The sequence below is a fragment of the Carassius gibelio genome, chromosome B20 (assembly GCF_023724105.1).
Source record: "Carassius gibelio isolate Cgi1373 ecotype wild population from Czech Republic chromosome B20, carGib1.2-hapl.c, whole genome shotgun sequence".
NCBI lineage: Eukaryota > Metazoa > Chordata > Actinopteri > Cypriniformes > Cyprinidae > Carassius > Carassius gibelio.
In genome coordinates this window covers 19,677,224-19,705,179 of record NC_068415.1, presented here as the reverse complement: position 1 = coordinate 19,705,179, position 27,956 = coordinate 19,677,224, and the positions used below count along the sequence as shown (strand labels likewise).

Genomic DNA, 27,956 nt, shown 5'->3' with positions numbered 1-27,956 from the left:
GAGACTAGGTACAAAGCATGAGATGAGGGATTTAGCGGGGCTATAAACTGTTCTTAGCGGGTAGTATGACATTTACTTTCCTGTACTGGGACTCTACTGGAGTCTAGAATGGGCCACAGTGCATTACTTATTACTTTATAGCTAGATTACAGCTAGAGGAGTTTTCTAGGACATCGAGGGCGGGAGTGGAGAAACTTCAGCCAATCATTGTCCACCTTACCTGGGTGACCAGCAACAGGTCAGTGTCTAAATCCAAGAGATCGACTTGTTCTTTATGTTTGTTCTGCAATGATAACATGGTGTTAGATGAAAGATGAGATGGGACACAGAAAATACGTTGAAATGAGGTCTGTTTTGGGACGGTGAATGTGAGTAGATGGGATGGATGGTACTTTACCTGTGCAGGTGATGTTATACCTCACTATTAATTCATGGTTTTTTGCATTTGACCAAATTATCTTTCAAGCGTGCGACAGGTTTGAGCCAAACGCAATGCAAGAACTAACTGTATTTATCTTTGCCAACTCGCATCCCACCCCATAGTCCCAAACTGTAATTGGTGTAAGGCGGAATGAAACTAAAAAAATATTTTTAACCAGCTGCCAGCAGGCTTTAATGGGAAAATAATGTGCTCAAATGGGCGTCTCTTGAGATAACATGGGAAGAGCAAAAGACCATGAACAACAGCTGCTCTCGTCTTATTCTGTGCTGTTCCCGAAAATGCAACACAGGCGAGGATAGGATCTTATATGAAAGGAGAGGATGGGTAGACCATGAAATTGAAAAGAAAACCAAGACCCCTTTCTTCGAACTTGGTTTACTTGGTTAACCGGATAAAGTGTTTTCATGCATTTCGACAATTATACTTCTGACTTTATACTTCTTATAAATTTGTATTGTTTATTGGTCAATCACAATGAACACAATAGTTAATGCATTAACTAACATTAACTAATGGGATCTTGTGTTCTTTTTTTAAGGTGCGAAACATTATACAATGTAAATGTCATTAAAATGGGGGCGCATTTTAAAATCCCAATTAGATATAATAACAGTATAGTAAATACTAAGTACTGTAAGAAATATTACAACTCTAATAAAAAAAAAAAAAGATATCACTCAGGCTTCTCATGTTATGCAAAAGTTATCCGGCTAACCAATTATACCAGAATGAACACTGACAACCAGATATACACATACAATAAGTAGACTAACAGAAAAACAAACACATACATGAAAAACATGCAATGCAATCAAGCAAAAGTTGACTCCAGGTCAGTGGATTTGGTTGCAGAAGCAGGTTACACCTGAGATGGTTAAGTCTGAAAGCCTCTCTGAGTTAGCGCATGCTGTTCTGTGTTAGCACTTAGCTTTAAGAATGAAAGGATGAAACAGGAGTCATCGGAGAAAGTTAAGCAGAAATAATCCACTGCTAGTGACAAGTTATATCTGCTTATGTTGTGGGAATGACTGAATGGACAAACATTAAGGACAGCAGATGTGATGTAAAAGAGAGAGAGACCAGTTTTGGATTGTGTAGCGTTCTTCACTTAAAGACCATGATGATCAGTTCAGCTGAAAAACTATTAAATACCTCATGCTTAAAGCTGCGGTAGGTAACTTTTGACGCTCTAGCGGTTAATAAACAGAACTGCTTGCGTCTTGCGGAAGAACATCATAGCCGGAACTACTTATTTCTGTTTATGTCTATGAAGAATCACAAAGGTACTGGGTTACTCCGCCGCGGTACCCCCGAAGCAATCTAAAATAGTCAGAATATAAACACTTATTATAGGTGCACCCTAGTGATTCAGGACAAGCTAAAAACACGGTTAGGAAAATGGATTCATGGTGTACTCGCTTATTATATAAATTTTTCTACATTTTGAACAAAAACAAAGTTACTGACCGCAGCTCTGATTGGTTGTTTCTTAACGGGAGCGATGGATTTCTGCAAATGGCAATAGGACCACTGGGAGGAGCCAGAGGAGCTTGATTTTTTCACAGATTATCTGTCTCATATTCTACTGTCAGGACATAATGACAGGTTTAACAAATATGTAAAAAATATAGTTTTACAAAAGTTACCTCCTGCAGCTTTAAAACATGAGCACAACTAATTTCAGTGTTCAGAATTACGCAACTATCTACGTTTACAAACAATTTGGGCTCAAATTCATTCTGCTTGTGTTTCATGAATAAAGGGAACAAAACCATCATATTTTCAGGGGGATGGTGTTTGTCTCACTTTGTTTGATTTTGAAGGTTATTGAGCTGGAACAGCCGTCCTAAGTATTCTGCGGCCAGTAGCTGAATTAAACGGCTGTAATATTACCGGCCCAAGTGATGCCATGAAATCAATCTCTTTACACACCCTTGGGGAACACCATTGAGGATAATGGGAAAGATGACAGTGATGAACTGTGTCAGTCAAAGCGCCCTGCATGCTGCTGACACCTTATTACTGATGGATATCATGAGTGCGGATAACCACCTTCGTATCTGTTATTATAACAAGCTGCCTCTCCTGTGGAAGTGTGACTCACATGATGCATTGCAATTCCATAACTGAAATTACAGTATTTACATTAAACTGTCTCCATGGTAACATTTAGAACAGTGCTGAGGGTAAACATTAGCATTTTATGCAACCGTATGAGTATCTCGCTGATTTTGCCACAATCCATCAGCGTACTTTTCTATCACCGTTATCACTTCAAACGACTATCAATTAACCGTCCCCTCAGAGATAATAATTATCTTCACAGTGTCCTGTGCACTTTTAGTGCTGCCCATTTCATTATGGACAGAGTGTTAATGTCTTGCGCTCTGACTGATCATATAGCCACAGGCATGAGACCAACTGGGAAGCACAGCTATGAAATTAAATAATACATGGAGAGGTAGAAGAAAAGGGAACAGCACTAATGAGTTATTTAAAGCAATGGTTCAGCATAAATATCATCAACAAATCACATCTTAAGTATCCAGAAATTGGGGAATTCAATAAGAATAAATTGCTTCCACTTATAATGTTGTTTATTTGCACATGCTTTGTTTCAGTGCAAAGGTAATATACAAATTAATAAGCAAACATGGCCAAAATGTATTCTTAATGTAGACTGCATGATAGTTTTGCAAATTTCTGTTGTGAAGGATGCAAAACAAAAGAAAAGAAAACCAGACAACAAAAGATATCAAACAGATAAAACAGAATAATAAAAAAAAACTAAACATAAAAACACAACACCAAACAAGACAAAACCAAACAGTATAAAAACTGAAAAAAAAAAAAAAAAATGCAAGACAAAAAAAAAAAAAAAAAACAGAATAAGACAAAATAAATCATAAAACAACAGAAAAACGCAACAGAAACCAAACCAAACAGAACAAAACAAAACAAAAAACAAGACAATACAAAGAAATCAAGCAGAATAAAATAAAACAAAACAAACAAACAAACAAAAACAGCAACAACACAAAACAAGACAAAACAGAGTAAAAAAAAAAAAAAAAAAAAAAACACAAAAAAAACCCCCACATAATTAAAACAAACAAAAAATGAAATTGCAAAACATATGCAGAAAATTTATTCAAATGTATGTGCAGATGCACAATACAAAACAGATTTACAGCCTAACGGTTCAAAAGCCAATTCTGTAGAGCTGAGGGAGTTATTTTATGAGTTGAAGCTGTGTAGATTTTGCTTAAGACAGGAATGAAAAAGCTAGGAAAGGCAGGATCAAGAGGCCAGACGACTTCGATTGAAATAGGAGAGAGGAAGGCGGCTGAAAATGTGAGCGAGGAAGAGAGAAAAGACTGAGTAGGTGTTTGAAAACATGATGGAAGAGGCCAGAGGAAGAGATGCCAGACAATGGCACAAGGTGATATGACGGCTGAGATGAGGAAAATCCAACTGAAACATTGTTTTCCAGGTCTGGAGAGACCTAAACAAATGAATACTGTGGACAGACTCAACCAACTTCAGGGACTTTACCAGGGTTGTATGTGTTGTGATGGTGGCTGTGGGGGGGTTTGGGCATTTAGCTAAGACTGAATGAACAGAGCAGCTATAACACAAGAGAGGTACAGACAGCAGAGACACTGGCCAGAACATTAAAAGATCAGCCATTATTACATATCAGAGTGTAATGCTGAGCCCTAGATGCCGGACAAAGAATCATCCACCATTTAAAGAGAGAGAGCAAAATTCCATGCATGAAATTCAGAATAATTTTTTTGCCATCTCTTCATTTAAATAACTTTATCAGTCAACCCATTTAAACTACACAGACTTAAAAAAAAAAAAAAATGTAGATCATGCATGATTAATATGCATTCATGGTATGGCATTGAAGGAAAAGTTCACCAAAAAAGTTCTGTCCTGTTTTTTCAAACTTCTATGGCTTTAATTCTTCAATGGGAAAATATAAATATGTATATATGAGGCTGTTCTAGTTGCTCCTTTCAATATAAATATCTTATTGAAGTAGCTACATATTGCAAGAAAATACTAATCTTGTTTTTCTACTTCAAAATACTTCTATTTGCAGTTTCTTTTTAATTCTTGATGAGGGCAAATTGATTCTGTACAATTTATTTGTTTCACTGTTTGCCTTGTGTTCAATATCCAGGGCTTTTAGTAAATAATGACTTACATTATTGCCTGTTTGCCACCTAAAACTATCATGTGATATTGAGTGTGAATCATATGAACCATTTCAGGGTGCTTTTATGTTGTTTTCAATGCTTGAAAGCATCAGACTCATTGACAGTCATTGCTATTGCATGAAAAAGAGTGAGTATATTCTTTAAAATCTCAGTATTTCATGGAAGAAATACCATTATACAGATCTAGAATAATATAAAGGTAAGTATGAGTTTTCAGTTTAGGTGAACTATCCCTATCCCCTCATGAATGCACCAGTTGTCCTTATCATGGGGTGAAGAGAAGCGTACATCATGCAAAACCGACCAATCACGTAATGTCCACCACCCAAACTACATTCACAAAGAAAACGATCAGCCATAAAGAATCAAACAAACATATACACAACCAGCCAAAAACACACAAACACCAGAAGAAAATTAAGAGTGCACAGTCTATGTGATTTACTGTAAGCTGGGGTATGAGTGCTGCTGAACTCCTCACAAGACTCGAGACAGGGAGAGGGACATGCTTAATGCGTGCGGTATTGAAAGGTTTGCCAGACAGAGGCACAGGAGAGTCACATAAACAAACACACACAGGTCCACTCACTGGATGTCGCTTTGGGACGTCATAAACTCCCTCCTTTTGTTGGCTGGTAGGGACCTGGTGTGGACAGGGAGCCCAGCCAAATGCATAGTTAACATGACAAGTTACCAATAGTTCAGATTTCAGCAGGAGATTTAACAAGGTCAATGCAGAATGCATGCTTCCTGGGGAGCAAAATGAGTCAATGTCTATGTTCGATATGTTGCATTTTAATTACTGCAATAATGACATGGAATATGCAGAATAATAGAGTTTGAGTTTTTAAATACTTTAGATAGTAAAAAAAACCTATATTTTATTTTATTTTATTTTATTTTATGATTTTTCAATTTATATAACCTGGTACCATAATCTTCATCTTCACCATACACAGTTAGTAAAGATGCAGATCCTTTCATTCTCTGTTATTTCCATGTCTTCTCTTTCTCTAATTTGCCTTTGTTCTTAATTTCCTTCTTGCTGAGAGACTGATTGCCGCTGTGTTTTTATTTGATCGTACACTTGAAGTGATCTTTCCATTTCTTTTATTCAAAGATCACACAGTGACAGCGATGATTAATCATTCTCACTCTTTCATTTGGAGAAAGGGCAGAGAAGAGACCTGCTGCTTCCTTTCACAGCAGCATACTTTCTCGCCTAACCTGATTTTACCAAGTGAGACATGTTCCTGGGACAACATCGTTGTTGACCCTGGAACAACATTGTGATTAACCAATCAGATTTGAAGAACCAGTTTATAGATTTTGTGAAGTTTATGCTTAAAATCAGTGTTTGGTGCTTGTACATCAGTGTCATTCATCTATCATTTCCTCTGATTTTAGGGATTACTCATGGTTAAGGTTAGGTTTAGGTGTAGGGATATGGTTAAGAATATATTTTTGGAGTAAAATGTTGTTCCAGGGTCAACAAAATATGTTGACCTAGGAACACATCGGACTTGGCAAAATCAGGACGTGCTACTTTCTCTATGCAGACCTTGGAAAGCTCCCTACACTGAGCATCAATCCCTCAAGTCATGCTATGCAAACTTTGCTAGAGCCAAAACCACTCGGGATCCAAGGGACCCGCTGGAGGTCAAGGTTACTTTGGCTGCATACTGTTAGCTTTGGTTAAGGAACTTATCTAGCTAAAATATGCTGTATTGTGTTGTTTTATGAGGTTGGATATAGATTATATATATATATATATATATATATATATATATATATATATATATATATATATATATATATATATATATATATATATATTTTTTTTTTTTTTTTTACCCTATACCTTCTTATCCATAATTTATTGCTTCAATGTATGCTATTTATATACATTTAGTCTTAAGTGTGGAAATCTAGAGAACACACATCTTCTTGTGTTCATTTAGGTTTTCCTATTTCATATTCCTATCTCTTCTGTTAGCAAAGATCAGAAGTGATGTTCACGCAGATTCAATCTGACTGGGCCAATCTGTTTTTTGATGCGATCAGGTGTTAGCTGATCCTTTTTTTAATGATGTGACAGCAAGCAGATGTCTCTTTCATGCTCGCGAGTTTCCAATGTCTGTCCTGATGTCAGCAACAAGTGCAGGAGTTTGTGAAGTGTCAGGTTAGTGCTCGAGAGCCGTGCACGCATTTGAATGGTTAGACGCTATAATCAATCCCTAATGGTGTTTCAAGCTTTCAAAGAGCTCCTAAACTGACAGTGACGTTAAGTCAGATACGTATAAAGTTGTGGAGGAGACAGACTGGCAAAGTGTTGGGGGCACTGATGTGTTTATTGTTTTGCTTGGCAGTGTTTCTTTTCGACTCAAGCCACAGGTGACAAAACAAAGCAGCACCTGAGGATACGACACCTGCTGTTGTCTTGGTCATGGCGCTCGGAGCACGAAACATTGCTGGGTGTAAATCTTTCAAAGGGCCGTCACGCTGAATTAGTGTGGCTTGGCGTAGCACTCTGTTCTAATTCACAGGTGGGACTCTGGCAGCTACACAGTGGAGCTGTCAGCAGCTGCACCATCAAAACCTGGGATTCTTCTAAAGAAGAATGGAGGTTTATTTAGAGGCTCCCTATTGGCTGTTTGGCACAAAAACATCGGTTGGTCCTTGATAGCTTTTAATGATAAGTCTATGCTTGATGTATCAGGTTTATCAAATTGATAGATTGTATTGTGCAGTGGACAACAACCAATTTCAATGCTCTCTAAATAAATTAAAACTATTTCAATCTTTCTGCCTCAAAATTTGAAGTTTAATTCAATCTGTTGCTTGCTTGGTTTATTTGTTTATTTATGTTTTATACATTTTCTAGCTATCTCTGTGTTATAGTTGTCCAAGAAAATCCTACACCTGCACTTTTTTATTTGATATATATATATATATATATATATATATATATATATATATATATATATATATATATATATATATAGGATTCTTTCAAGGAAGGGAGTGATCTGAAAAACACAATTGACACAATTTAACACAATTTAAAATATTAATCAGATGACAATCCTTTTTTTAATAATAATAAAAAAGTATTTATGAGTTTAATTTGAGAGTGAACTTCTTGAATGAAATTTCATTCATTCATCCATCCATTCTTTATTTCTTTCTTTATTTACTTTTGTTTGTTTACTTGCTTGCTTGTTTGTTTATGCAGTTTGGGCAGAACTTTTAAAATAAATATTTTATATTATTATTATGAATTATTATTATTATTATTAATATATTATAGTAGTACCATATATTATATTGAAATATTATTCAATATATTATAACATAATTATTACATTATAGTAGTTTATTAATTTATTATCTTTTTTATTTAATTAAACAATTTCCATACTTCTTTTCAACATTTTTTATGTATATTTCGAACTTGAAAATAATAAATCGCTCTTTTAGAGCTTAGAAACTTCCAGAAATGCTGTCACGTTTTTAGCTACCCCATTTTAAATACTTTCATCTAGACATTTGCTACTCTGAACTGTTTATTTTGTTCTCTACTATATTAATAAAAAGCAAAATTGCTTTAAGTGTTGAATGTGTATTGTAGTTTTCATTGCACATGAATATTGAAATGTCCGATTAAGTGATTATCAGTTAAAAGGCACCATTTTTCAGAACATTATTATGATTTGGTAGTGTACCTGATATATGCTCTCCTCTGATTGGTCACGGATGGGCTCGTGTCCCGCCTCAAATACAATGTACTACAACATCGGCAGCAGAGGAAGATAAAAAGGCAAAGGGACAGAGATAAAGTGAGTGTGAAAAGAAAAAAGAAAAGAGAAAAGGAAGAAGACTGATTGATCACACAGAATCAACAGCGGCCCCAGGAGCAGCGCAGAGACCCTCGCAACAATGAGAGACTAAACCAAGCTGTGACATGCTTACCATCTTGACCTTTAGCAACATGCACTGGCCTAGCAAAACGTTCCGATCGCTTTAGTTTATCTTTCACTGCAACTACAACTTCAGTGCAGTGAATAGCATTCGCTCTCTACAGCTTAGTATCAAATAAGAGTCTTTTCGGAAAGAAGGATTACAAGATGTTCTTTCTGACCTACACCTCATGCATATATACTAGGCTTTAAAATTTTGATCATCCGAATTTTTTTCCCTCTAAATCCGTACCCATTTCTGTACCTGCAAACGGGGTGATGGAATGGATTTTGCAACATTAAAGTGAAATAAATCACAGTGTATAACATAATGCTGCATGTTTCTTTAATGAGGCGTGCTAATGTTAGCTTAGCATGGGAAAAACAAAACTTTCCCAGCTGAGCCACTGAGCTTTCAAGACTATTTTTGAATCTATTCTGGAACCTATATCTGTGATTTTTTCCTCTGTAACCTATTGACAAAAGGTATTTTGTCGACTAGCATTCAAGCTAATCGCTAACTCCTGTCCTTTCAAGGCCGCATCTATGTTAATGGCAGAATTGTGTCCATTTTCTGTGACATTAGATCTAATGGCTTAGCCGTTCCCATTTACAAGCTACTGTCGCCATTGGCTAATTCATTTTGTTACGCAGTTAGCCACTGGCTAATTCTTCTCCTCTCTAGCCCTCTTAACAGCAAATTGATAATGCTTATCAGGTCTGCACTCCTCCTAGTAATGATTTCATCTTAAGTTAACTGCTAGGCCTAGGAGCAACGTTTCTCATTTCTCTGCTACTAATGGCTAATGGACATCCAGTTTTGCTATTTAAAGATACACTCTAGTCATACACATTATCTTCCATAGGATACAAGGCTATTTCATTCACATTATGATGCACAACGGACAATATGGAAAGGCAATGTAATGCATGTAAACACACTCACACACACACATAGCCCAGATGTGTTAAAGCTGTCTGTTTTCAGTGCAAGATTAAAGAGGCTCCCAGAAATGCTACTGCTTCACCCAGTTTATGAAAAGCAAAAGTTAACAACACATTACAGCAATGATTCACAGTTTATTTCTATATCCATCTATATCTAATATAGGAGGAGTGAGAGAACAGCAGAGAAAATGAAGTGGAATTACTTATTTCTGTTAATGAGATTAAACGTATAGTATTAAGCAATGAGTAACGATTTATTTCAATTGATTTATTACCTGATACACGGGATCCTCCACATCTTCCTCCAAAATGGTCTGCAGGAGCGATTGCACAGAGAGGGGGTGATTGGAGGAAGGAGAGTAGAGATAGAGGGAAACAGGAGAGAAGATGACGGCGAGAAAAAGCGGCCAATTTTTGGTCATTCATGTAAAAACAGATCAAAAGCATTTTTGACATCAGGCAGTGAAAATAGGAACAGAAGTGTAGCAAGCACAGGCCAAAAGCTATGATTTTGTCTGTATTGAAATAGCAGTGTGAAGGAAATCACCCCGCAGATATGCACCTGAGAGTCAACGGACAGAGAAAAGGAAGTGGAAAGAGCTGCCAAGCACTTGGTGCGCAATATACAATTTTGCCTTAGTTTTTCTCTCTGAAATAAATTTCGGCAATCGGAAAAGGTTTTTTGCATTGTTACTGGTCCTACAATGCCTATTAAATGTGTGTATATATATAGGGCTGTCAAAAATAGCACGTTAACGACGTTAATTAGTTTTTTGTTGTTAATTATGTCTAATTTTTTAACGCATTTCACGCATGCGCAGTGTGACAAATTATTCAGGTCAGGAAAGTCTTGTCGATCTGTGAATTCTCAAGATAGTAAAAAACAGCGGTGAGCGCCGCGACGAAAACACAGAAGAAGCTTAAGGTTTTACCCCAGTTACTCTCAAATACATTCATGCCAAGCTCGATAAACAGAGATGACTTTGGTAGTTGATATGCTGGACCTTCTTCCTGTTATAGCGTCCTGTGTTTCACATTGTGCATGCGCAGAACGCATAGATGCAATGCAGCGAAAATTACAGCTGTTTGGAAAAGCATATGCATTTTTACTTGGTTTTACTCTCACTTGAAGCCTTCAGAACGTCAAAATATCGATCCTAAAGTATTGTGGCACAGCAAATGGACACCTCCCAAAAAGAGTGCCCAGAGTGCTGCTTATGTGATGGTGGCGCATGTTTGTGTTTCTGAGTTAATTCTTTCTAGTTTCTCTATGCATAATTTCATAGATATATTTAACCACTGGTTCACCTAAAACTTTTACACTATCTGTAGTTAAATGGCATGGTTTGATATAGTGCTCAGGTAAATTTGATCTAAGTAAATGTTAAACTTTTGAAATTCAGAAAAAAAGAACCACATATTGATGAATCAATACATGAAAATTATGTATCTGTGTCCTGTTATTTATCTTTTGGTATGCATTTCAGAAAAAAAAAAATGGTTAGGATTCAGGTGTAATTGCAAATAGTGATTAATCATGATTAATCCACTGAAAATTCTGATTATTTGATTAAAAATATTTATATTTTGCATAATATACATATGATAATAAATTGTAACGGTTTACAAAATAAAAATATCAGCCATAATCAAAATATGTATCATAAAATAATATTCAAAATAATATGAATTCATATATATATATATATATATATATATATATATATATATATATATATATATAAGAAAAAGAAAAAGAAAAAAAGGAAAGAAAAAACCTTCATACATCAGGCCTTATCTAAATGTAATTACGCTATTCTCTGAGATAAATAATAAATAAGCCCTCATAGAAATGTGTTGTTTTCTGTAGTTCCATCCTTTTATATCATATTTCATCATTCCCTTTTGAGCTTGATGTTGTTTTCTTTTACACTGCTCTCATTCGCCCGATGACGTATATGCGGTCGTATTTATGACCGAGGATTACAAACTGTAAATTCTCTTTGGGGTTTTGAGTATATCTGAGTGTAAAGGTTTTGTGCGTGTGTGTTACCTGATAAACAGCTTGTTCGCACTGCTTATCCTTCTGAGCTTTCTTCTCGATTTCTTCCCTCTGCTTTATCTCATAAATCAGCTGGAAAAGGTCACGGAGGTCAAGGATCACAGGCTCAGCCTGGGAACACATGCAGAAACACAGGCAGAGAGACACAGATTTATAGAGACAAAGAGGAAGAAGTGACACGATCTTCTCAACAAGGGTCCATTCTGAAGAGCCGCTGCATTGTCTGCACATTTCTTCAAGGCAATTCAGAGCAAAAGTATCTTGGAAAAGACATAACGAGGACCTCTTAACCTCTGCTTCGGCTGCTCTTAAATCTGCCAGATGAGAGGTGACAGAACAAAGTGCTTTCCATTTGAAAGGGCTGGGTGAGATCAAACCTTACTCTTTGTAGTTAGCATCAAAGCTCCATGTTAACATTAAAAATGCATCTCCTGACTAGCACAGTCTAAATGTCAATAATATCTCAATAAATACATGGATGACAATCTGAAGCTAATGAAAAGCATTGTAAGCAGAAAGAAAGAAAGAAAGAAAGAAAGAAAGAAAGAGAAGAGCATGAAATGAAACTTTTTTTTACAGTTTTTATCACTTATCTGTTGTATATAATAGTATTTATATGTTGGATATTACATTTTAATAATTGGAATAAAATGGCTCAAAGCCATTTATGTTTACAAGATACAATTAAATATCAAATTGGACAAAGTAACCGCTTGATTGGTAATTAAACACAGCACAAATATTAGAAAATACTTTATTAGGAGTAACTTTGTTGACTGCGGTGGAAATAACTCAAACATAGAGGAATAAAATAAAATAAAATAAAATAAAATAATCTGTTAGTTTGAATTAACCCCTGTAACATAAACCATTAATAGATGGACAACAGAAATAAAATAAAATAAAATAATAATTTGTTTTAATTAGCCCCTGTAAGATAAAACATTAATTGCGGAACACCAGAAAAGGAAAAAGAAAAGTGAGTGAAAGCAGTTTTTTTGGTGGGATGGAGCACAAGCGCAGGAGCATGCTGCCATTCCTTTATCTTTATGTGTTTACTGAGTCACTTGAAGTTCAGAGCAAGACAGTGATGGATGTGGGGAGAGAGGACAGCAGATACTCATCGACCCGGCATGGAAATCGATTGAGCAACTGCCACAGAACCGCAGCACTGCAGACTAGAGCAATGCAACAACAAAGAACAGTAGCAGAAACAAATACAGAAACCTATTCAAGACAGACACACAGAGATCAAGCCTTTCCAGAGGAGCAGAATCTGGCATAGTAAAAAATCTACTCGCAGTTCTGAAATATACTTGTGGATGTATAGTGTACAATCAACACACACACATACACAGTTTAATTTTCAGGTGTGAGTACTTACAGACTGAGCCGTTTTGATGGCCACAAACCGATGGTTTCCCTCTTTCCCACATACATAACCAAAGGCTCGATGGTCTGTGATATCCTTTGCAATGTAGGAAATCTCATGAACTGCATGGTGGTGCTGAAGAACCTTTGGATAAAAACAAAGCACATGTGAGTAACTCTACACTACACAAGAAAGTCAGATTGCTTGGTGGCCATCTTGGAAACACAATCAGGCTGTTGTTTTCTTTGTAGGTAACTGGCATGTAAGTATAGCTCCTATGTACTTCAATAAGGAGAGACTGTAATAAAGAAAAGGACAACAAAATACAATAAGCCAATCTGAAAATAATAGTATTTTTAATAAAAACATATGGAGGAAAAAACCTGCAAAAACAATAAATTAGTAAATACAGATTATATATACATAAATGTGTGTATAAATACACTTAATCTTGTTTAAATGTGTATATAAATGATTAAACATGATGAAAGTAGCCAAATAAATGAAATTAATTGGTTGGCAAATTGAAAATGTTTATGGAAATCTTTTAATCCCTAATTTATTTCTGAATGTAGTTTCACAATTACTTTTCCTATGCAAAATATGCTAATGAGAGGGTGTCAATCATGGACTTGGTCGGTCATGTCATAGTTAGGGGCATGGCTTTCCCTCTGACAGGAAATGCTTGGTGGCTTGCTCTGACAGGAAGGGTCTAATCTTCCTAATATTGTATAAGGCAAATCTGCAGGACCAGGTCGTTGTAGCAATATGGTCTGTGAAGCTTAACTGATGATCCATCACAACTCCTAGGTTTCTGGTTGTCCTGGAAGGAGTTATTGTTGACGAACCCAGCTATCAGCATAGCAGTGATATGAAGAGCCATGCTTCTGAATGACAGATTCTAATGATGTTGTGTAGATGGAGAAGAAAAGGGGTCCAAGTACTGAGCCTTGAGGAACCCCAGTAGCAAGTTTTTGTGAATTAGAAACATCACCCCCTCCCCCAAGACACACTGAAGGATCTATTGGAGAGGTAGGACTTAAACCACAGGAGTGCGGTTCCAGAGATGCCCATCTTTCTGAGGGTGGACAGGAGAATATGGTGATTAACGGTGTCAAAAGCAGCAGAAAGGTCCAGTAAGAGGAGTACTGAGGATTTTGAAGCTGCTCTTGCCAGTCGTAGGGCTTCAGTAAATGAGAGCAGGGCAGTCTCAGTTGAGTGGCCACTTTTGAAGCCAGATTGGTTCCTGTTCAGGAGGTTGTTCTGTACAAGGAACATAGAGAGCTGGTTGAACACAGCTCACTCAAGTGTCTTTGCAATGAATGGAAGAAGGGATACCGGTCTGTAGTTTTCTAGAAGCGCTAGATTTAGAGATGGTTTCTTAAGCAGAGGGCTTACCCGAGCCTGCTTATATGCTGAGGAATATGTTCCAGAGTGAAGAGAGGAATTGATAATGTGAGTAAGTGAAGGTATGACTGAAGAAGAGATTGCCTGAAGGAGGTGAGTGAGGATCAGATCAAGTGGACAAGTAGTAGGATGATTTGACAGGATACATTTAGAAACGTCCATCTCTGAGAGTGGAGAGAAGGAGGAGAGAGAGTGTGCGTCGGTCATTGTGAAGTTATCTTCAGTCTGTGGTGTGGAGAATTGGTCACTGATGGTTCTTGTCTTATTTGTGAAGAAAACTGCAATGTCGTCAGCTGTAAGAGTCGATGGAGGAGGAGGTGGAGATGGATTAAGAAGAGAAGTGAAAGTTTTGAAGAGTGTCCGAGCATCACAACAGCTGTTAATTTTGTTGTGGTAGTAGGATGTTTTAGCCGTGAAGACATTTGCAGAGAAGGAAGAGAGGAGAGACTGATACACACTGAGGTCGATAGAGTTTCTTGATCTATGCCATTTCCTCTCTGCAGCCCTGAGTTTAGAGCGATGTTCACAGAGAACCTCGGACAGCCAGCGGGCAGAACAGGTGGTGCGTGCTGGTCTAGACGACATTGGGCAAAAGTTGTCTAAGCAAGAGATTAGAGTGGAGCAAAGAGTGTCTGTAGCGCTGCCCGTGTCCAGAGCTGAAAGCAGAGAATGAAAGAAGCGATGATGAAACCACAGAAGATAGGCGAGATGGAGAGAGTGAGCGTAGGTTCTGTCGAAAGGTGACCTGCGTTGGAGTGTGTGCCGCTTCAGGAGTAAGTGCGGGGTTAGCAGTAATGAGGAAGTGGTCTGAGGTGTGCAGTGGAACAACTGAAGAGTTGTCCATGGAGCAACAGCTTGTTTAGATGAGGTCCAGTTGGTTGCCTGATTTGTGAGTCGCTGTAGTAGACACTCGCTTGAGATCAAATGAGGCGAGCAGAGTGTTGAAGTCAGCAGCCTGGGGTTTATCTAGGTGGATGTTGAATCCACCAAGCAGTACCAGAGGAGTAACATCTTCAGGAAAGTTTGATAGCAGCACATCCAACTCCTCCAAGAAAATTCCCAATTGACCTGGGGGATGATAAATGACCCCAATGTGGATTTTAACAGGGTAGGTTACAGTAATGGCATGTGATTCAAATGAACTGTTACATGTAGGTGATGGTTAAATATCAAATTTCCATTCTTTTGATATAAGGAGACCAGTACCTCCACCCCTTCCAGTCATACGAGGAGTGTGGGAAGAAGTGAAATTAGTGGAGAGGGCTGCGGAAGTGGTAGTGTCTTCAGGTTTATTACAAATTGACCTATTTTTCTTTATTTTATATTTAATTGTATCTTACTGTTTGAAATTTATTTTAACTGACATTTTTATTTTATTCTATTCCATCTTGCGCTTACATTTTATTTTACTTTTAATTTTTTTTTTTCTGTTTTCTTTATTTTATTTAATATTAAATTTTATCATTTACATTTAAACTCCACACACCCCTTTTCTCTGACAGCAACAAAGTTATGTTTAGACACTGATTTTTGTTATTTGAGTTCAAACTCCATGCCAACCCTATTTTTAAAAAGTCTCAAGCTTGATTTTTACTTTGATTTTTGAGTTTTGCAGCTGACACCAATCAAACCAACCAAACAGTCAACTGAACCCAGCTGTGTACCAAAAGCTCTAGTTTGAAAGTAGTTACACCCAAACACCAACTTAAACCTCCAAATCCAAGCACAGGTACAAAGACCTTCAGAAATGGCCTTCAAACACTGAACAGACATTTAAATGAAGGGGGACATTTACCCAGAGAGGGGACCGGAGGACAGAAAATAGGTCAAAAGCTCAGAGCAATTCGTCCTCCAGGATGATGGCTGAAACACTGGGGTCTTGGCACTAGTGTCAGCCTCCTGCCGCTGAAGAGCAATCATCTGCTGAAATCTACTGCAAGTGGCAATCTTCCCCTCACCACCACTTCATCTAGAGTCATTAAAACATCACTAACACAATACACACGCCGCTCGCACAGGGAGAAGGAGAGATGCACCCCCATGGGCCTAGCAGTTAACTCCAGAGTTGCAATAGTGGATGACATCTTATGACAACCCGTCTGACTGTGAGGTGCTATTTTCCCTGCTGAAATATCAAGTGTTGTCAGTGACGTGCTAAACAAACTTTGAGAAGGAGGGTTCCTTTGTTAAAAACTTCTGAATGAGGTTAATGCGCAGCTTTCATTATCAAACTAATCATGTCATGTGCCCACGCAAAACTGAATGATTTCACACAAGATGATTTTCATTTCAGAGGTGTGACAGCCCTTGTGAAAACGAAGTACAGTATACTTTTAAAAAAGAGCATTTACTGCAGAAAGAATATATGGAATTAAATTTTTCTGGACCCTTAATTGAACCTTCGCAAAAAACATAATTGGTCGGATTGCCTGTCAGTCACACTCCTGGCGAAGGGTCGATTGCATGTTATATAAAATCACAGCAAATTTAAATATATTATAGTTTAAATTTATAATAAATGTAATTAGTTGAACTTAAGTAGGATCTAATTACATGTGTGATTTCATAATTCCTCTTATTGATATATACTGTCCAATGTACACACAAGCATTTATGGTAAAGTAAAATATATTTATTGCAATTTGTTGGTTACAATAAGTTATTTACATGTATTTGTAATTACACAACTGTAATAAAGTTAACACATAACACTAGCGTTAAAATAATAAAGTATTAGTCAACACATAAAAATATGTATACTATAAAGTATGACAAAAGATGATGAAAACAATGATTTCAAATATATTTAAGGGTAAAACTTTAATTGGACAGTGTAATGTACGTGATTGTGTTGAGAAACAGACGTGAAAGTGTACTGTCTTTACATAATGGCCTTTTATTTAGATATTATTATATGATCTGCAAATGCATGGTTTTTAAATATGTTTTAAAATTTGAAGTACACTAAAAGTGCACATTCAATCATTTAAGTACACTACTTCTTTCACAGGGGAGTAGCTTAGCTTTTTAAAAGTAGCATAGCTTCTAATTTCCTAGCAGCATTTAGTTGATTTTAGAAGATTTTTTGCACGCTGGAATGAATTGGCTGAAAAAAAAAAAAAAACTGATTTATTTAATCCCCTGTGCTAGACTATCTGTCCTTATTTTTTATTTTGCTGTATCTCCATCTCTGGTTTCATCAACACCATCTCACACTTTTTAGCTTTTTGATTTCAGATACACTTATTTTACACAAAAAGAAATTCCCTTTCATTCATAATGTAACTTGAAAGAAAATTTCCTGCTTCCCAGCGAATAAATTGCTTGTTTTCCAAGAATGCTGCTTGTAATACAAAATGAAACAGTCCCACTAACTGCAGACTTTAATCTTTCAAGTGCTTTTCTGGGTTTTAGAGGCAAAATCTTCAACACATAAATGCATTTTCGTTCCTTCTGGGCAGTTTAAAATTGGAAGCATAGCAAATCCTTGAAAGATTAATTACTTGTGTGCCTGTTCAATGCCAGCCTTCCTCTAACTAGTTCACAGAATGGAATGTTTGCCGCGAGCTGGCGTAGCGAGTCCTGTGTTATCACAGCACACGAGCCGCTTTCCATCATAATGACCCATAATCTGCAGGTCATTCGCACACCTAAGAACTGGCGCTCAATAATACACGCGGCACCGCACGGTGACGCTTCATCAGAACAGCATGTTTCAGATTGGTTCCTTTTGTGGCTTCCATTCATTCCTTTCTTTCATTCAAATCATCACAGCGGCCCTACGACCTCTGAAGGCACGCTGGTGCATTGATAATGACACTGTTACCACGGTGATGATACACTGAGCATCACACTTCAAGACCTTTGAGCTACCGAGGTCAGAAAGAGGACACTGCTCTAAAACCTAATGAGCTGTGTACTTAGTTATTAGCATTTTAAGACATCATGTACATGCTCTTTATGTGAAGGCTGTTCACTGTTATGTTGCCTTTCAAGGTACAACATTCTGGACAAAGCATTAACTCCAATAAAGTACATTAGTGGCCACTCACTTTTTCAGTGGCAATGGTTCTGGATACATTTATGTTTATTTTTTATTATTTATTATTATTATTATTGTTTTTCCCCAAAGGGGACTTGACATGAACAAAGCCAACCTGGAACAAGGTAAATCACTAATTATTATATGCTATCAAATGAAACATAAATAAATAAAAAAAAGATTGAGAAAAACATTATTGTATTAACATATGTCACTTTTATTGGAAAACAAAAACAAAAAAACAACCTATTTAACAATAAAATAATATTGCATTATTTCATTGGAGTGGGCGGAGCTAAAGAGCTAATTTGGTGCACTTTTGCGAATGATTGGTGGAATTATCTGTACATTATCATGGGTAATGTGGTTTTCTCCAAACATTTTGCTGTTAAAAATCTATTTAAAAAAAAAAAACAAAAAAAAAAAACAAATATATATATATATATACAACTTGTTTCTCAAATCCTCCAAAACCTGCTATTGGTCAGACAAACAGATAGCCCCGCCCCAAAACTCACACTATTAGTTGAGTCACTTACTGTTTTGATGCTCACACAAACAGAACAATGTTTTCATTACATTGCAGACAGTCACAGTGTTTACACTTTTCAGGGGGGACTCAAACTAAATATCAAACTGTTAGCTTAGCAACATGCTAAAGCCACTGACTTAATAAAACCTTCCAGTGCTTCTGTGTGGCCTAAATGAGCTGCTGTTCATGTAGAGTGTTCCAATGCTACCTCTGTCAGTTTTGAAAAAAAAAAAAAAAGACATCCTATGACCAATACGATTTAAAGGCACAGAGTTCAGGTTATTCACGGCTGTCAAAGAATTATAAACACAAAGGCCTAAAACAAAAGCCCTGTCCTGTTTAATCGCTCCCCAAGGGAACACACACACAACTTAATGACAATACACAAACAGAGCTCATAATGAGGTTTTAGCGACTGGGGACATGTCCAACACTGGTGATGAGTGTGTGTGTATGTGTGTGTGTTGCTTATCTCTGGGTTCTGCTGAATAACACTGGTATGAGGAGAGGGGAGACAGCGGAAAGGGAACGCTGGTGTTACAGAGATAATGAGGATCTGGAGTCCGACGCTAAGCCCTTCAAAACCACACATTCACTGCTAATTAACCAGCCGCTTGACTCCCGTACACATTCGCACACACGCGCGTACACACATTAGCCACGGCTTTATTAGGTCCTTGTGTAGCTACGGGCCAATAGTTAGAGATAAAGTGCACGTTTTAGCCCTTATTTCATATTGTTTTGGAGCCTCAACGTTTAAGCTTTGCCGTTGGCCTACGCCGACTGAACTTATAGATGGAAAGTCAAGGGAAAAAGAGGATAACGTGTCCCAAAACGGGACAGTTTTTTCTAAATCGGCACAGATGAGGGACAGCAGGCCCAGAATCCCTTCAGAGCTTGGTGCCACCCATTGTTTGCCGTACAGCGAGGGAGGATTACACAAGGACTATCTGGGTTTTGCAAATGAGTCTGCCTAGTAGAACAATTCTTTCAATTTCCTATCCCGTTCTTGTTCGACATGCTATGACATTATCTACTTGGTGAGCTCCTCAAATGGAGGCTCTTTCTGTTCAGTAGTATCTTCTCCCTGAGCGCAGGAGATCATGACTGTGTGTTAGTGTGTGTGTGAGTGCAGGTGTTAACAGGGAGGACTATCGATACACCATCCTGCCCAGAGGGAAGCCAGCCAGTGCAACTGTAACAATCCTCCGCCGTGAGGAACAGACTCTGTTTGATAGTGATAAGAGCCTCTTAATGACATCACTTCAAAATGATACGCCACTTCAGATCCACATCTAAGCACACATCTGAACAAAATGCAGCCTTTTGAATGGTTTCTGGGGTTTTGTACTGCTCTGTGCATGACACTGGTTCGTCCCTGACCTCCAGAAATTATGCTGAATGAAATCAAAAACATAGTTACAGGCATTAACATTGACAAATTGTGTTTTTTTTTTTAAATTTAATGTTTTTTTTTTTTTTTTGAAAAATACATTTTCTATTTTATTTTATCTATCTATATAGATAAAGAAACCCCATAACAAGACTGATCCACCTCCAAGTTTGAGGATGGAGATTGTGTTCTTCTGCTTATGAGCTTTGCCTTTTTTGCAGCAGACATACCGCTGATCCATGGGTCCAAAAAGTTCCAGTTTGGTCACATCACTCCATATAACATTCCTCTAGAGCTTCACAGGTCTACACAAATGAATTTTATCAAGTTCAAGTCTGCCTTTTGTTCTTCTTGATCAAGAGTGGTATTATGCAAATGTCTCAACATAAAGGCAATACTTGTCTAGTGATCTTCTTACACGCTGCATTGAAATGGTTTTCCTCCTTTTATCGGGTCAACTTGCAAGTCTTTGGCTGTACATTGCAGGTTTTTCTCAGTTGCTCTGATTAAACATGTTATGATAGTGTGCTTTTTCTTCAACACCCTCAAATGTTTTCTGGTAAAACACACTTTAAGCTAAGGAATAAGGCTGAGAGCTGTGTCTCTAGGAACTTTCAATGTCTTGAAAATCTGCATATAGCCTTGCCTTTCTAAAGTAATACAATATTTCTTCTCTTTTGCTTTTGTGAGTTCTCTGTTGACATTTTTGCTACTCAACTTCAACACATGCATGGGCTAACTGTATGTGTAACGGCTCAAGCTAATTCTGTTTTTAATAGAGTTTCTAAAGGCTTAATTGTGTTTTGAGACTGTTTTATTCCGCACCATGCAAATAAGTGATTTAAAAACAGCAATGTTGAATAGGGGTTGAATAATTATGACATAGCAGTATTCTAAAAAATCTTATAGCTCAAAAATATTACATTATATATTGACAATAACACTTTTAATATGCCAGTGAACTGTTATATATGCAATTTTTATCTTATCCTGGATCTTCAGAGAAGCTTGTATTTGTAAAGTACTGCAGTCTCTGAGGGGTTGAGTAATTTTGATTGCATCTGTATGTTAAAATAAAAGTTTTTTTTTGTACCCTGCGTGTAATGAGTTATGAGAAGAGAAGAGAGTAAGGTAAGAAGAAGCTGAGCGCACTTACAAAGTGACAGTGGTTGGATTAGAAATGTAGCGATGCACTAATTATTCAATATTTCATTCTCTAAACACAAACTCACATCTGTCGCCTTGAAGCCTGTCCAAAAAGTCAAACCGGAGAAAAGCGGCTCATCATCCATTTACCATAAACGAGGGGAGGGAAGGAGGAGGAAAAACACATTTTTCTGTCTCCTTTACTTGTATAAAGGTGAAAACAGACATAAGTCAGAGCAGAAATATTACAGATTGAATAACCAACCTTGCAATGTCTCATTCAAAGAGTGACTTGTGAAGGTAATTTTTCAGAGACAGAAATGATAGAATATGCCATAAAGAAATGTTTGATCATCCCTCCACCCTCATGGCATTATAAGTCAAAGATTGGTCTATTTAGGAGAATCTATAAGCAGCCTGTTTTTATCTAAACATCTTTCCTGTGATGTAGTATAAAGTTTTCATAATCTATCTCTTTACTGTGAAGTTTCTTGCTTTTAAACATTGACAGTTTGATCCAAAATCTCCAGCCTTCAGACGGACCACTCACAGGCTGTTTAAAGACTGCTTGATATGGTACACAAATCTGGAAAGCACTTCCTGGATCTGGCAAGCTCTATTCTTGTTGGCTGACTCTACACAACCACCAGCAATAAGGGCACACAGCTGTTTTATCAGTCCACCTGGAAATCTAGTTGTGTTTACAGAAGTACCAGAGTTTTCGAGCATAAAATAATCAAGAGATATGGCAAAACTCTGCAGGATATTTATAGTTTGTTTGAAGAACTTGTTTGAGTAGCAAGTAACCAGATGTCTATGAGAAAAAATGGTGCATCTTTCTTTGTTTTCGATTAAATATATTCTACTCATGACAGTCCCACAGATAATATGTGAAGTGATGTGTGGCAAAAACAAAAATCAAGGTAAATTTCATTGTCATTTACAATCAATCAATCAATAAAATAAATAAATAAATAGATAACTACAAAATAATCTGTAATAACCTGCTTTTATCTGTAATAATTTTGACAATATTACGGTTTTACTGTATTTCAAATCAATGCAATGAGAAAAAAAACTTTGAGAGTCTGGACAGTTTTCAGTCAAAATGGCTAAAATGTGTGAAATCTAGAAAGATTAAAGCTCAGCAAAGCACAAAACAGTAAAGGACGCTAGAGAACAGAGGACACAACTGCCCAACCAACACTGTCACTGAATGGAAGCTGAATCTAGTGTAAATTTAAAGAGAGATCAGTTTAGAGCTTTACTGCAGTAAAATACCCGCTGCTTTTGAACTCTACAGATCTGTTCTGTCAAGCCAGCCACAAGCGCATCCTTTACAGTATCTAAAGTCAATACTCAACAATATGAACCTGAACCATGAGAGAATTTGTAAGTTAATGTGTCTGTGTTTTGTTGTAAATCACATGGAGCTCCATTTCTAGTGTGTCACCATGAGGTGGATTGATGTCAAAAGAGCAGAGAAGCAGCTGAACTCAACATCAGACACACACACAGTAAATCATAAATGCAGACTGGACCGATCCTCAACAATTCTGATCGACAAACCGTCCTTTGGTCACTTCCGTTGTGCTGTGCATGTCTGAATATATGCATGTGTGAATGACTGCAGTGGCCATGGCAGGAAATAACTCTCAACCCTTTAACCTTCATATTCCTCAGCCACCGTTATCTCATTAATGAGTTTAGCATGATTTATCACCCTTCCTCCACACATCTCTCTCTGTCTTTCTCCTTTCAACACTCTCAATCTCATGCATCCTGTCCTCCTCTCAACCATGCTATCATGTTCTCTCTTTTTAGCTTTTCTGTTCCATAATCTCTCATTTGGTCTTTGTGATTCCCATACGGTTACTTCCTCTACATAGAAGTAGAGATGCATTTCAAAATAAAATAGTCTGTGGATTGTATGAATGACTATAGTCAAATGATCAGAAAGAAAGAAAGAAAGAAAGAAAGAAAGAAAGAAAGAAAGAAAAAAATTAAACATTTAAGTAAAAATGTCTGGTCTTTCAATATTATGCCGAGAGAGGGGGGAAAACAGTAATGTTGTGAAATTTGCATATTGCAATGATTTCCGAAGGATCACGTGACACCGAAGACTGAAGTAATGATGCTGAAAATTCAGTTATGCCATAATAGGAATAAACTACATTTTAAAATATATTTAAAAAGGCTAATAAAATATAAATTGTTATTTTAAATTGTGATAATATTTTATGATATTACTGTTTTGACTGTGTTTTTGTTCAAATAAATTCAGCAATGGTAAACATAAGAGACTTCTTCCAGAAAAACAAAACAAAAACTGAATGATCAATGATTAAAAATCATGATTTATTTACTATCCCCACACATGCTTAAAACACACCTGCTAAAGATAAATAATTCATTTATTATATTAATACATAGCGTATATACTACAACAAGCAATTATTTATAACAATCTACCACCATCATTTTTTTTTTTTTTTGCAAAATGTTTGGGTTATTTGCAGTGCTAATGTGCCAGACAAACAGCGCTGTGGGACTTCCTAAAAACCTTCAGGTAGTTCCACACTCACGCAGATACTCACACACTCTACAACAAATGTCATACTCGCTAATAGTCACAAGTACTAATTACGTTAACAGGTCAATTGAGTTAGTACCCCATACTACCAGCACTATAGATAAAAAAAATGGTAGCACTTTATTTTACAGTCCTTTTCCTCATGTACAAACTATGCACATATTATATTAATTACAAAAACTATGTAATAACTACATACTAACCCTGAACCTACCCCTAAACCTAACCCTACACCATGTAGTTACCTTGTATTACCCAAACTTTCTTAGATAAATACACTGTAAGTACACGTACTGTAAAATAAAGTGCAGCCGCTAAAATGATATTGTTCTAATTTTAGCATTAATACAGTTATACAACATGAAATAGCATGATTAAAGTTATTCTACATGTTCCATGTGTAGGAGTCCAATCATTATATTAAAACACACGCTTGGCGGTGGAGTGTGTGTCCGTATTTAATCATCTCAGTGTGGGAGCTAGACAAGGAGACACGGTGTCATTATTCCCATCAACCAGCCCTGACTCGCCACCCCCACCAACAACCTGCTGTTGCCACGGCGCCAGGTATCCACTAATTAGCAGCTGCCATAGCAATGATGAGTGTTCCAGGTCTTTGATTAGACAGAAAGTGCGAGAGAAACTACGTACTATATAGCAACTGGGCCTGAGAGAGGGGTAATTAGTAAGGAGAGAACTGAGTTTAATCAAAAATGCCACCGGTGCCAGCACACACACACACACACATACATACCCACAAACCCACACACACAGTCAATCAAGGGTGGACAAGCTAGCGGGTGGGCAGCCAAAACGACTCCTCTGAGAGGGGGATTGGAAAGGAACTTCAGAAATGAGCCGCCCATAGACGCCTCTGGGAAAACGTAGCATATGGGCAGGAAAAGAGCGAGAGAGAGACAGTAGGTGCAGAGACTAATAACTCTTGACAGCGCGAAACGGAATTGAAATGCCATGCGGATAAAGAATTTTATCTCATGTTATTAGTGCCAACTTACTGTACTTTAACAGCAGGAGATCTGGGACTCTTCTTAGTGAAATATATTATCAAAATATAACAAATGTGTATCTTTTAATCTGTTAATCCATTCAAACAAATTACAAATAGTATGATTGCTAAATTAATTTCATTATTCTAATTAACTAATTAAAGTAATCATGTATATCTACACTGCAGATACATATATAAATTACTTTAACAAGACTTGTATTGTGTGTGTGTGTGTGTGTGTGTGTGTAATATATATTAGGGATGCACCGATACTGATACTGGTATCGGTATCGGGCCAGATACCGCGCTTCTGTACTCGTACTCGTACTCATACTCGTAAAAATGCCCCGATACCAAAAGCAGTTACCCACACAACGTGTGAACAGAGCTGTGTCCAGAAAAAGAAACACTAACAACAGAACAACAGAGTAGAATGGAGTTATTGGAGATTAAGCATGTCTGTGAAGTACATGCAAGTAATTAATATAATGTTAAACATTAAATACTCATGTCTGTATAGTGGATGTGTGTGAGCTGATAAGCAGAGCGTGCTGAGTGGATTGAGCGCGCGGCTGCACAGACGCAAAATCTTGTTGAATATCTCACAGACATCACTGGAAAGTTTGTAGTTCGGCCGGATATATAAAAAGCAAGCAAGCAAATCACAAGTTACTAAGTTATTTGATGGTGAGGAGAGTGAAAGATGCGTAAGAGAGTGTGTGAGAGAGAGAGATAAGAGTCAGAGAGTGCTCACTTCTGTTGCACGATTGTGATTGCTGTTCACTCCATTAGCGCATGCATTTGGATTAAATTTCGGAAATATAAAACAAGCAAACATAAGGGCATTCACTATAAACAAAATTTATTTTAAACGTCAAGCATACACAATTAAAGCAAAAGTGAAACTAGCAGACTGTGTGAAATGCATTAGGCTATGAGTGTCTCTCTCATTATGCACCAGTGCAAATGTGTTTAGCTTTCTTTAAAATTATGGTTTTTATTTGTACGCGAGGGTCCGTGTGCAGTGAGCGTGACACAAATTAAATCACCAAAATTGTACTATGTACTCATATAATGTATAACGAGTGGTTGCCTGCATAGTTTTAGGAAAATGATTTGTGTTTACAGTATTATTGAGCTTCTGCAATGGAGCAGCTCTAATGCAGCATTAAAATTAACAGTGAAAGTAACAAAAGCTTATACAATACATTTTAACAGGTATTATTAAGTGTGGAAATAACTGAAGGAAACACTGTTTGCTAAGTGAAGCCAACTAACATGATTCTTTCTTCTTCTTCTTCTTCTTCCTAATATTATTATTTTCTCTTTAGCCAACATTTGTAAAAAATGACAAATGCTGTGAAAATACAGGTATCGGTATCAATAAGTACCAAAAATGAAAGTATCGGTATCTGACTTGTTTTTGAAAAAAGTGGTATCGTTGCATCCCTAATATAAATAAATAAATAAATAAATGAATATATATATAATGCTTTCCAGTCACCTGGCCCAAATTTATTATTATTATTCTTTTGATAAAGTACACTTAGCTCATTTTACTAACCCTCACTCCAAGTTCTCTCTCTCCACACACACACACACACACACAAGCTCACTTTTTTTGTCTAATGATATTAGAGTAAGTGGAACAGATATAGTCATTTACATCACCACTTTATAGGATGGGTCAGATCTCATCTCCATGCAAATCAGTAGCACAGAATCAAAGATGACTCTCCCTGCATACTATTAGTGACTAATGAAACTATATATGAAGACTGAATCTGGAAACCAAATTGGATATCTTAGGCACATTAGATACGAGAGAGGCTGGAGTCATTCAGCAAAATCAGTGTTCTGTGGATTCGCAAATCATACAGTATATGAGTATATTTGCAAAATTAGTTTTGAGGGTAAGAGGACATACAGCAGGCATGTTATTTCTAGAATACATTCACTCACTGAAAGTCTTAGCCAGCATTAAGTGTTTAATTTGTGAAGAAAACAATCTTACAAAGCATAGCGACGTTGTGTGGAAAATATAGACTACTTGCAATTCATTTAACATTGAAAAATGCTAAATGGCAAAAAATTGTTAGTAATGGTTAACAAGTGGGAAGTACGCATATTAGGATGCAGCCAATCAAATCAAATGTTGAGTTGTTTGCTAAAGTAGGGCATACCAAATATTTCACTAAGGAATTTCCAGTTCAGTCAGGACACTTCCTCTGAAGGTGGTTGCTCGTGTAGGCAGTAGATAGCAAGACGGCTCACTTGGTTTTGAAACCGAGCCGAGCAACTGTCACTGATATGAATGGGAATGCTAATGAATAGCTTTCTTTAGGTATTATAGGCTTTCCTGGTGTAAACAGGCCTGCATTTCTAACTGAGGAGGAGTTTGGAGGTGGCAGTGGGCTGGAGGCCTCCCTGTTTTCCGCTTCCGCTCTGGGCTCCATCTTTGTGGGAGAGCTAATAATACGAGTGGCTGGTCTTGGCAGGCCTTCAGACAGCAGGACAAGAATATGATTAGCCGAGTCACAGTACTGCACACAGCCGTCCACTGAGTCACCATAATGAAATCAGGAAGCAGCTCCTCTTCATCAGAGGAGGGCCTGGAGGGGAGAGCCAATGCCAAGGAGGAAAGAGTGAAGGAGGGAGCGGACGACAGGCAGATGAAGCTGGAACAACCACACAAAGAGGACAGCGAGGAAAGCTGTGGAATCCTAAAGAGGCTGTCCAGTGCTTTCTGTCTCACTTTTGTTCTTCTTTCCCTATCTTTCAATTTCTGGTTTGCTCATCCTTTTGTCTTTAAAGTACAATTT

General features: G+C 37.2%; 1 protein-coding gene across 11 annotated transcripts in view; it reads right to left on the bottom strand.

Moving 5' to 3' along the window:
* The window catches only part of LOC127984265 (disabled homolog 1-like), a 165,251-nt gene that overhangs the window by 22,226 nt on the left and 115,069 nt on the right, over nt 1–27,956 (bottom strand). For 6 of the 11 annotated variants that reach the window (XM_052586827.1, XM_052586833.1, XM_052586829.1 and 3 more), the window contains 6 exons: nt 13,025–13,156; nt 11,632–11,751; nt 9,854–9,892; nt 8,397–8,459; nt 5,261–5,314; nt 221–283 (listed from right to left, as the gene is read on the bottom strand). In XM_052586827.1, the coding sequence (XP_052442787.1) occupies nt 221–283; nt 5,261–5,314; nt 8,397–8,459; nt 9,854–9,892; nt 11,632–11,751; nt 13,025–13,156 (471 nt within the window). The remainder of the gene's footprint in view (nt 1–220; nt 284–5,260; nt 5,315–8,396; nt 8,460–9,853; nt 9,893–11,631; nt 11,752–13,024; nt 13,157–27,956) is intronic. The other 5 variants (XM_052586830.1, XM_052586832.1, XM_052586834.1 and 2 more) reach the window with 4 other exon arrangements.